General features: G+C 38.8%; 1 protein-coding gene across 1 annotated transcript; it reads left to right on the plus strand.

Annotated features, from left to right (window-relative positions):
- The first annotated feature begins 1,403 nt into the window (after positions 1 to 1,403).
- PRICKLE1 (prickle planar cell polarity protein 1) lies at positions 1,404 to 10,835 on the plus strand. Its single transcript, XM_029963625.1, has 7 exons — positions 1,404 to 1,578; positions 3,814 to 3,927; positions 4,768 to 4,905; positions 5,398 to 5,601; positions 6,067 to 6,253; positions 6,389 to 7,252; positions 8,580 to 10,835. The coding sequence occupies exons 1-7, from the start codon at positions 1,447 to 1,449 to the stop codon at positions 9,434 to 9,436; spliced, it is 2,496 nt and encodes an 831-aa protein (XP_029819485.1). The 5' UTR covers positions 1,404 to 1,446; the 3' UTR covers positions 9,437 to 10,835.
- The last annotated feature ends 376 nt before the right edge of the window (positions 10,836 to 11,211 follow it).

Genomic DNA, 11,211 nt, shown 5'->3' on the forward strand with positions numbered 1-11,211 from the left:
ATAGAAAATAGGAGTAGATAAGACCGTATACTACTGGGCATTGTAATTTCTGTGAGTTTGTTGCTCTGGATGCATGTGGGCACTTTTTATGGAACAGGTTTAGTTTATGTGCTGAATCATCAGAACTTGGCACTAACCAGTGCCTGATGCTTGAAGGAGAAACTCCTGTTGAGTAACCAGCAAAATAGTTGGGTACACAGTCTTAAATCTTCCATCTGTGATCTATCAGCAACTTACTTTCTCTAATATGGTGGTGATATACTGGATATGTAATAACGTGGGACTCACCAGAAGTTTTTAGATTGCTCTCCACATTAGACGCACCAGCAAGGTTATATGGCAAGGAGATTAGAATTTTCTGCTGCTCAGATCTAGCACTCACAAAATTGGATCTCTGTTTAGATAAATAGGTGAAAGAATGTCCTAAAATGGGGAAGACATAGGTCATGTGTAATGTGGTACTGTTACAGCAAGCTTGTTCCTACCCTGAGTGGTCAGGATGTCTGCCATGTTAGGACACATCCTCTGTGGGTTTGGTTATCTGTATTTTTATGTACATATATATATTCATTGAAATTCCTCATCTGAATTTCCTAAGAACTGCTAGACATTCTAATGTAAGATATTTATCTTAAGCTTTTTACTGCAGACTGCTATGGATCTTGGTGAGAGCCTTCTTTGCCAGTTGTTATTCAAAATGATCCCAGTGATATTAATCTTTGCAGGCTTCATGAATCAACAGAAGCATCACCCTGTAGGGTTTTAAATTGACAGAACAATCATGATGTATTTTACAGAGACTAATCTGGCATAATTGAATTTCAGATATTTAGCAGGACCAACGCCCTTCCGCTCCCATACAGCTAAAACAAAGTTCTCAGAGGAATCCAGCAGATGCTTGCTGCTCTGTGCCTACCTTGTGAACAACAGGATGCTACTTGCACAACTGTCTTTTCCCAGTAATTTCTTTAGTTTTTAACATGTGGTTGTCATGTCTTTTGTTTTACTAGATTAGTGGTAGTAATGGCTTCAGGAAGAGCTTGTGTCGTTCATGTTGTTAATATCTGCTCAGTGAGTCTTTGCTAGATATACCTATGTACAACCTGTGATGTGAAACAAGCAGAACTGTAAAAGGTGACAAGTGTTAATATTGAAATACATTGTGGTTGCCAATTGTGGTAGTGTGTGTCTAGGGTTTGTTTTGTTTTTTTCTTGAGTAGTTTTATTTTTATAACTTTCAAGAACTTTTGAATTGCTTATAGCAAGTTGTAATGAAGCTTCAATAATTTATCATTCTGGACAACAAAAGGAATACTGAACTGTTTTAAGATCATTTACACTGATAATTAGTTGTTGCATGTTCAAATTTATTAAAGGTCTATTAATCTCTTTCTCTAGATCAATTTCTTGATGAGCTGCAGCTGAAATATTTAACGCTTCACACTCATGCCACTGGAGATGGAGCCCAAAGCCAATAACCTCGTTTTTGGGTGTCAGCGAAGCTCAACCTCTGATGATGACTCTGGCTGTGCCTTGGAGGAATATGCTTGGGTTCCCCCAGGCCTCAGACCAGAGCAGGTACCAACTATACTTCTGCATTTTAAAAATAAGCCTCATAAGGACTGTCTGAGGGAGTGATGTGCTGCCTCTACAAGTGCAATGAAATTCTTATAATGTATAAAACTTTAATTCATATAGAACTTTTCACTTCTTTTTTTTGTTTGTTTCCTGTTCCAATGAGGCTGTGTGTAGGGAGCTTAAAATCCTCAACCCTGAGGAGTTTTATGTTCCAAAGAACAGTTCCCAGTCAAGGTTTTTCACTAAGTATGTGCTGCAGAGATATGTATTGTCAAGTCTAAAAGTAGCACAGAAATGTGCTTTTTCTTTGAAAGTAGTTATTAGGTTAAATTAAAGCTTATGACATACCTCATGGCATTGTGCTCTTTGGCCAAGTACTTCATTGCACTTGGCAAATTAGGCATTTGACATCTAGAACATGGATGATACTACAGCGCACGTAAATGCAAGTGTTCTATCACTGTGACAAATAATAACATATTTTACACTTGTTTAAATAGTTGTATGGCTGTCATTTGTCCCTGCTAGGATTAATCTTGCATGATGTCTGGAGCCGACATTCATGGGTTGGCTGGGCTGTTCCTTCCCCTCTCCTCATTACCCTTTTTTTTTGTATAACATCACAGTAATGGAAATAAAAGTGAAATTATTTATGAGCAAGTTTCTGTGGGAGATCAAAATGAGCCTCTCGTGGTTTTCATTTACTTGATGATATTGTAACTGTGCTTAAGCTGTGTGCTTGCTAATATCCAGAACTCAGACTTTAGTATTAAATGGCCAGGGTGGCTTTGCAACATCTGCTAAAGGAGGCAGAGCAATCCTGGTAAGCTTATACAGTTCATAGTTAAAAAAAGTGCAGAAGATGTCTCCTTTTTGCAATGCAGAGATTTTCTTAATACTGAGTAAAGTAACAAGTCAGCAGGAATGGCAAATAATGGGCTATTTTTAGGGCAACTCTTTTTATCACTTATTTAAGCATCTATAAGAATCCTGATGAATCAGACCTTAAGGCAAACAGCAAGCTAACATTCTGCCAGAACAATTAAATGCCCTAAAATATCCTCATAATCTCAGCTAGCTCAAACTCCCCAAAGATTTTTTTTTTCCAAGACAAATTACTTACTTTGAGAACAGTGCAATAAACTTGAGAAAAGGGCAGAAAGTATCTTTAAAGCTTCACTTCTTGCTGCATGTTATCTTTTTCCAGAGCTTTTTGAAATGCAGTTAGTAGCAAGTGGGCTTACAGTAAACTTCAGTTGTTTTAAGTTTTGGTTAAATGAAGACTAAGTCATGTTTTGTACAGCCTGTCTCTAATAATTTTGATTGCTTCCTGGCTTAAGTGACAGATTACTGCTTCTTTTTCACCTATCTTGAACAGTAATAAGCTGTTGACCTGAGCATTATCTAAATCTGGATGGCAAGTAATATTTTTCCCAATAGCAAAACTTACAGCTCCAGGTCTCATGACAAGCTGGAAGCTGCATAGGAAAAACAATAAATCTGTAGCTGTTCCACAAAAATATTTTTTGCCATTGGGCTTTGTCATAGTGTTCATTACAGCTTTCCTGTCATAATATTCTTCTGAAAAAAAAAAAAAAAGAGTGAAGATTGATACAAAAACATTCATCCCATGAAAATTCCATGGTTAACTTGCACCTGATTGAAATGTGGCTGGATCCAGCCTCCTCCCAAGGGAAGGATGTTTCCACCTTCTTACCAAAGCCCACATGGAAGCAATGAAAGCCGATGCTTTGGGTGAACCTGGTCAGCAGGAGACTACAAAACAGCTTTTGTCTCAACAATGTGTAAAATGCAGAGAGCAAATTAAATTTGTTTATATAGTGGCTGTTTTCTGGAAAGCTTCATGCCTTGTGTGGTAAATTACAGAGGGAAACTTGGAATTTCCACAGAGTTGTTGACCAGCCCTAAAGGGGGTGGGAATAATGAGAACATTAAATGTGCATAATTTATGATACCCCCCTAATTGTCACTGCAAATTGCATTCCAGAAAAGCAATTCAGCAGCTGGGTGCTAGTTTTATCAGAGACAATTCAGGTTTGCTGAGCTGGTTTATTTGGGTCTCGTATTTTCAGCAAAAACCGTGTCTTAGGTCTAATGTAGCGTGACCTCCTTCCTTCATAAATGAGAACTGAGATAAAACAGTAGCTAAAAGATGCTGGCAGTTCTTGGGTGATGCATCTCCCTTGGACTGAGCTCTGTCTTTCTCCTGGTCAGGTCCAGCTGTATTTCGCCTGCTTGCCAGAGGAGAAGGTCCCTTACGTTAACAGTCCTGGAGAGAAACACCGGATTAAACAACTTCTCTATCAGCTGCCACCCCATGATAATGAGGTAAATACAGAATTTAGGATGAACCATCAGGGCTTGGGGTCTCCTTGCCAGCTTTTACATGGAGAATTACCTGCCTGTGTATTTATTACAAGCCTAAACCGTGGCCTGCAGTGGCATCTGAGCTATAAAGCAGCACGGTGTGTACACTGAGTCCATTGTTCAGCTGTCCGCTTGGCCTGTGTGCAGATAAGAGCTGTCTGGAAGGACACTGCTTCTGCTTGTTAGGGAGGTTGGTGTCACTGCAATAAACTTAACACAAGTTGGTTTTATAGTGTTTGCAGCCACCCACCAATTACCAGGAACCTACAAATTCCTGAAATTGCATTGTAGCGCACAAAAAGGATGCTTTGTGATAGTAAAAGGTTTGCATCTCAGTTATGCAGCTAATTTGGAGTAGAAGTGGAAATAACAAACAAGCTCTTTGTAAGGAAAGGGGCGTGGATGTCAATACTTAAGATCTTGTGTCTACTGCAATACTTAGTTGTGGGCACTTAACCATAAATCTAAAAGACAATGTTACGGCTGATTTGGTTTCATTCCATTGTTTTAGGATAGCAGCAGATTTTGGGTTGGCTTTTAAAAATCTTTTTTCTTTCCTAAACAACTTCTTAGTTTAGCATGGTGGGTTTTTTTTCCTCTAATGTAAAATCTCTCTCCATACTCCTTTTGTGTTATGCCATATTACCTAAATATTAAGATGGCAGAGAAGGCAAGTTGGAAAAGTTTAATGATGAGTGGCAGCAGGCCTGATGAATTCCTTGCATATATGCACTTACTTATTAATGTGTTACTTTAAAGGCTCAGTGTATAAAATAAGTTCTCTTGTGTTTTCACTGGAAGGTGAGATACTGCCAGTCTTTAAGTGAAGAAGAAAAGAAGGAACTGCAGATATTCAGTTCTCAGCGCAAAAAGGAGGCACTTGGCCGAGGCACTATTAAACTACTCTCAAGAGCAGTGATGCATGCAGTTTGTGAACAGGTAATACTCCTAATGCCACAAGCTGACTACCAGGCTGAATAATCTAAAACTACACTATCTCAGTATTAAAATTTAAGCTTATCTCTGTCTATGTCTGAAGACAACAATAAAACCAAAAAAAAAGGATTTTTGGAAGCTGCATGGAAGAAGAAAGAAGGTAGTGCTTGCTTAAGCAAAACACACTGGGAATTAACTGAGTCTTTGATGTATTTCCTACTCAAAAAAAAACCCTAATGCTGACTCATACTAAAGTAATGACAAATGAAAAACAGACATATGCTTTAAAATGTTATTTTATATAAAATAAACTTATATTCACAAAAGGTTCATTGAGACACAGTTTGTCTAGACCAAAATTGATAACATTTTTTTCCTCTTGTCAGAATTTTGGAATAAAATCTCATATTGGGTTTGGTGTTTTAACTTAGTTTAAACACAAGAAGCTAGTAGTTTGGGATGGGAACTGTGTTCACTTTCTGTGTTTGTTCCTAGTGTGGTACAAAAATAAATGGCGGTGAAGTTGCAGTTTTTGCCTCGAGAGCCGGGCCTGGTGTGTGCTGGCATCCCTCGTGTTTTGTGTGCTTCACATGCAATGAGCTGCTTGTTGACCTTATCTACTTCTACCAAGATGGAAAAATTCACTGTGGCAGACACCATGCTGAACTTCTCAAACCTCGATGTTCAGCCTGTGATGAGGTAAATAATTCACATTTTACAGCCAATCTACACTCCTGTTGTTCAGTTAAGAAACTGCAGTTGGGAAATTCCTAACTTCAAATGCAGTCGCTTAAGAAGTCAGGACTCTGCTGCATAGATGTGTCTGGAGGCTGAGGGGTATTGAATTTCTTGTCAAATTGGCAATATTACAAGCAATATGATGGTCTTTAGAAGGCACAAATCTGTTTGTGTTTAGAGTTGAACCTTGTAGATCGAATAAGAAAAAGTATCTGTACAAATATTCAAAAATATCATCCTTATAGAGGCCTCTTTAATGGTTGAATTCTTAGGTTCCTTTGCTGTGGGAGGTCGTTGTTTCTATCTTTGTATGCAAAAGGCAGCTAAATAAAAATAAACTGCAGAGCTAGGATATTTTACATGCTCTAACTCCAAAGGTCAGGTTTTGGCCACTTAACTAAAAGTATACATTTTATTTCTGAACAGATAATTTTTGCTGATGAGTGTACAGAAGCTGAAGGTCGCCACTGGCACATGAAGCACTTCTGTTGCCTTGAGTGTGAAACAATCCTGGGTGGACAGAGATACATCATGAAGGATGGGCGACCGTTCTGCTGTAACTGTTTTGAATCTCTCTATGCAGAATACTGTGAGACCTGTGGGGAACATATTGGTAAGTCCTTTTTAAGCATTAAAGTTACAAATTAAGGGAAAGCCAATTTATGAACTGATTTCACGTTCCAGAAGCATGAATTCTGCAAGTAATTTTTTAGAGAAACCCAAAGCACTGCTTTTTCTCCCTTTCTAGGTGTTGACCATGCTCAGATGACCTATGATGGACAGCACTGGCACGCCACAGAAGCTTGCTTTTCTTGTGCTCAGTGCAAGACCTCTTTGCTTGGCTGCCCTTTCCTTCCAAAGCAAGGGCAGATTTATTGTTCAAAAACCTGCAGCTTGGGAGAGGATGTCCATGCCTCCGACTCTTCTGATTCTGCGTTTCAGTCAGCTCGATCCAGAGATTCCAGGAGGAGTGTCCGCATGGGAAAAAGCAGCCGGTCAGCTGACCAGTGCCGTCAGTCTCTCCTCCTGTCACCAGCCGTCAATTACAAATTTCCTGGCCTTTCAGACAATGCTGATGATACTCTCTCTCGTAAGTTGGATGATTTAAGCCTTTCAAGGGAAGAGGCAAGCTTCGTTAATGAAGATTTCTGGAAAGGAAGAGTAGAGCAAGAAATGCCTGAAGACCCTGAAGAATGGGCAGAACATGAAGATTACATGACTCAACTTCTTCTGAAGTTTGGTGATAAAAGCCTTTTCCAGCAGCCCGCTGAAGTAGACATTAGATCAAGTGAACACTGGATTTCTGATAGCATGGTCAAGAGCAAGTTGGACTTGAAAAAAAATAATCCAAGCCTAGCAAGTAAGAAGTATCAATCAGACATGTACTGGGCCCAGTCACAAGATGGTTTGGGAGACTCTGCATATGGCAGCCACCCAGGCCCTGCCAGCAGCAGGAAAATCCAGGAGCTAGACATGGAACATGGGGCATCAGGATACAAACACGACCAAACACCGTGGTATGGAGGTTCACTCGAATGTTTGTCTGACTTTAAACAGCAAGAACAAAGTGTTCGAGACTCAATGGATTCCTTGGCTTTGTCTAACATAACAGGTAATGGGGAAATAAATGAATAGTTTTGATGGAGAGGTCAACCAAAGTATGAGTGTTGGAGTATTTTCAACAAAGATTTTTCATTTCTGTGATTTCTAAAAAGCTTTAGTAGTAGGAGATGCATGTAAAGTAGGCAACAGCTTTAATCAAGCACATAATCTTTAGTGAGATATGTTTCTGCTACTTAAATTCTATTAGACTCTTCTCCTTTCCTTCTGAATTCTCTTTTCTTTGTCAGAGTAAGAATGGTCTTAAACCGTGCATTTGTTATATATGAATCACCACTTTAAGCAAATGACAATTTATTTTTGCCATACCTTAAGTACAAGAAGTTGCATTATATATTAGGATAACATTAAAGATAATCTGCAAAACACTTTAGATAATTTCCTGATTTGCTTGTAAAAATATGTAGGAAGTCTGAAAGGATGGTAAATTTCTTAGCCTTAGGAAATTAGGTTTATGAGATTATCTTTCTCCATTGACTAAAAGGAAACTGGTAATCCGCTTTTGTGAATCTCCTTGTCAAACGTGATTGTCAAAAGTTACCCAAAGGGATAAAGTGCGTGTTAACCTTCCTTTCCTATTTCCCTACAAAACCCCCAAACCTGGGAGTTAGAGGCCCGTTTTAAAAGTTGTTCAATCATCTTCTCCATTCTTTTCCTCCTGTAACCTGAATTACTGCAACTACTCGTGTAGCTCAGGCCCAACCACAGGCTGGCTGCATTTGCCAAGCAGTAATGAAGGAACTGAGGAGGGGAGGTTGTTTCAGGGAGCACAGGAGGAGAATGAACTAGAGGTGTTGCACCTGGGACCATCACAGGGCACATGGCACTGCTGTGGGAATGAAGGGTCAGTAGACACAAATGTGGAGTACACCAGGCCAGCTTATTGTTGATGTTTTTTGGAGGGTAAGGATCCTTTTTTGCAAGGCAGTAAAGCTTGGCTTTCCTGTAGCAACAGCTGGAACATGAATTTGGCAGTACCAGAAACATGAATTATTTTAGCCCTAAAAATGGCAAGCATAGACTGCAGAATAATTTTAAATAATCCTTTTTTCTTAAAGGCCTAGCTGTATTCATGTTTCAAAATTTTAAACTAATAGAATTTCTGCTCTTGATGTCCTCATGAAGTAATTCTTTGGTAATCAGAGCTAATACTTAAATGTTTTAAGTCAAAACAAAGTTTAATCTTCTGTGAAGCTAGTCCTTTAGTTCTGAATAGTTCCGAAAGGTCTGCTTTGCTGACAAGAAACATTTTATATTTTGTTATAATACTTGTCTCCATCATGCTTCTCTCATTTCCTTTTCCTCCTTTTTCCCCACAGGGGCTTCAATGGACGGAGAAGGCAAACCACGGCCATCTCTCTACTCTTTGCAAACTTTCCAAGAGCTGGATGTGGAGGACTGTGAGAAGATGAGCAACATGGGAACTCTAAATTCTTCAATGCTCCACCGGAGCACAGAGTCCTTGAAGAGTCTGAGCTCAGAGTTGTGTCAGGAAAAAGTCTTGCCAGAGGAAAAGCCAGTCCATATGCCTGTACTGAGAAGATCTAAATCCCAGTCTAGACCACAGCAGGTGAAGTTTTCAGATGATGTCATTGATAACGGAAGTTATGAGAATCTTGAAATACGTCAGCCTCCGATGAGTGAAAGGACTCGTAGGCGTGTTTACCATTTTGAAGAACGTGGAAATCGGCCTTCTCACCATCGCAGAAGAAGTAGGAAGTCTCGTTCAGATAATGCACTTAACTTGGCCACAGAAAGAAGAAGCTCTCCGAGAGAGAGATTTCGTTATTACTCCCCTCAGGATCATGAAAAATTTATTCAGAACAGGAGCTCACGTGAGCTTCGGGCATTTATTCAAAATGCAGAGCTGTATGGACAATATGCCCATACTAGGTCTGACTATGCACTGAGGAATCAGGTGGTTGATAAGTTTTTTGGACTGTATGGTGATGAAGATGACTCCTGGTGTTCAACTTCATCCTCATCATCCGATTCTGAAGAGGAAGGATATTTTCTAGGACAGCCAATTCCACAACCACGGTCACTGAGATATCCATACTATACAGATGATCTTTCTGGTCCAACTACTGCGTTATCTACTTCTCAGTTTGGACAAAGGACAACCAAATCAAAGAAGAAGAGGGGACACAAAGGAAAAAATTGCATTATTTCTTAATTAATTCTTAATATTTCTTAATTGGGAAGACCAGTCAACTCTGTAGCTACAGTATGAACCACATCTTTTTATATTAATAATTGTACTTAGGCAAGTTGCTAAAGTTCTTAATGCTTTGCCAGTGTAAATGATAACCCTGCCAGAGTTTACATTGTACAAGTAACATTCAGAAATGTCCCCACACCAAATAATCTGCTCAGATACTGCTAGGTTTACATACTGTGTTTCAGCTGTCAAAATACTGTTACTGCAGTTCTTGATAGAGACTTTTTGTAGACATTTTATTTTATGCTCGCTATTCACCTACACTGAATTACCTGAGAGAGGATTCAACAAAGATAAGTAAATAAAAATGTCAGTCCTGTGCTGTAGCTATATCCACATAGGTGATCTTTGACTTTTTCCTCTTGCTGCCAAGAAAAAGAAGGCTCTATGCTGTGTCTTTTCCTCACAGATAAAGCTCACTCTTCCTCTTTCAAGTTTCCGCACAAAAACTGGAATTTTATTTTTGTTTTTAATTTGGGAAAATGCTCCTTAAAGAGGTAAAAATCAGAATGTGGGAGCTGAAATGCTTGAAGCCTTGATGTATCCTAGAGCAACAGTAAATGGTTTATACACTTAACTGTCATGGGTTTTCCTCCACAATTTTTTGAGAAAGTGTAAGGTGGTTGTTTTGGATTTTGGGGTTTTTTTGTGCCTGCTTAAAGGAAGGTATTAATTCAGCTGCTGGAACTGGACTTAGCTGCCAATGAGTGGTGATGTTTCTTCTGTCGTGCCCCCCACCCCTCAGCAGTGAGAGAGGTAAAGCTGCTGGAGTCCTTTGCTCAGGCATGTAACCCCATTTAAGTCAATGAATCTACTTACGTAACAAATATTTTCATAAGGGCTTAAAGGATTAGGCTCCAGAATTGTGTCTTTTCACATGCATTATCCAGGTTTTAAAATGTATTAGCTGCAATTCTAAGTCAAAAACATTGATATTTATAATGTAGTATTTCATAGGCTTAAATGTATTCATAATTTAACAGTGCAAATACTAATGTACATATTGTACAGTTAAAATTTTAAAATCTGAATATTTTTATATCCCTGAATTTGAAGAAGTTTGTTACAAGATCAAACTAGATTTGTTAAGGGTTTAACAGCAGCATTATGGATGAAATATTGCTTGTATTTTAGTCGGGGGTTTAAGCTGAAAAATATTGAAAAATGTTCAGTGTAAAACAGCTCAATTTTGTCTACTAGGTATTAAAAGCTCTGTATGCATGGTGGGGCTATGTAAATACTCTCTATGGCCCTCTTAATCTTGCAAGTGTTATTTATGGGTCAAGCAAAATGTAAACTATATAAATGTAAAAACCACACAAGCCTGGAATATATCAGTACAACCAGTATGCAACTCCTGTGGATGTGGATTTTATTATTATTGTTCCCCCTCCTTTCCCAAAAATAATTTCTGAAGTTCACCTACATAAAGGAAGAGAGATACTGGGTGGTTAGAGAAGGCAAGCTGGCAAAAGCTATAATCTTGTAGGTGATCTCAAAAGTTCCCTTGAACTGAGATGTGGAGCAGGAGCTACTTTAAGTTATAATAAAATTCTTCCACTGTTTTATATAAAGGGCAGAAATTTGTTAACAGTGACATCCACTAATTAAGATAGTAAATGCTAATTGGCTTTCTGACCACATGAAGAAAGGAAATGAATGAAATAGTAGATGCTTCTTACCAGAAAAACCTGTCAAATCAAACTTCCCCCTTCCCCTACAGAAGCCTC

This window comes from Manacus vitellinus, unplaced genomic scaffold, assembly GCF_001715985.3.
Source record: "Manacus vitellinus isolate BGI_N305 unplaced genomic scaffold, ASM171598v3 scaffold_5_pilon, whole genome shotgun sequence".
NCBI classification, from domain to species: domain Eukaryota; kingdom Metazoa; phylum Chordata; class Aves; order Passeriformes; family Pipridae; genus Manacus; species Manacus vitellinus.

Bases quoted from the DNA above. Each gene is read 5' to 3' on its own strand.
- PRICKLE1 (XM_029963625.1), top strand. From the start codon at position 1,447: ATGCCACTGGAGATGGAGCCCAAAGCCAATAACCTCGTTTTTGGGTGT. The intron at 1,579-3,813 runs GTACCAACTATA...TCTCCTGGTCAG, and splicing joins CAGGCCTCAGACCAGAGCAG to GTCCAGCTGTATTTCGCCTG. The intron at 3,928-4,767 runs GTAAATACAGAA...TTTCACTGGAAG, and splicing joins TGCCACCCCATGATAATGAG to GTGAGATACTGCCAGTCTTT.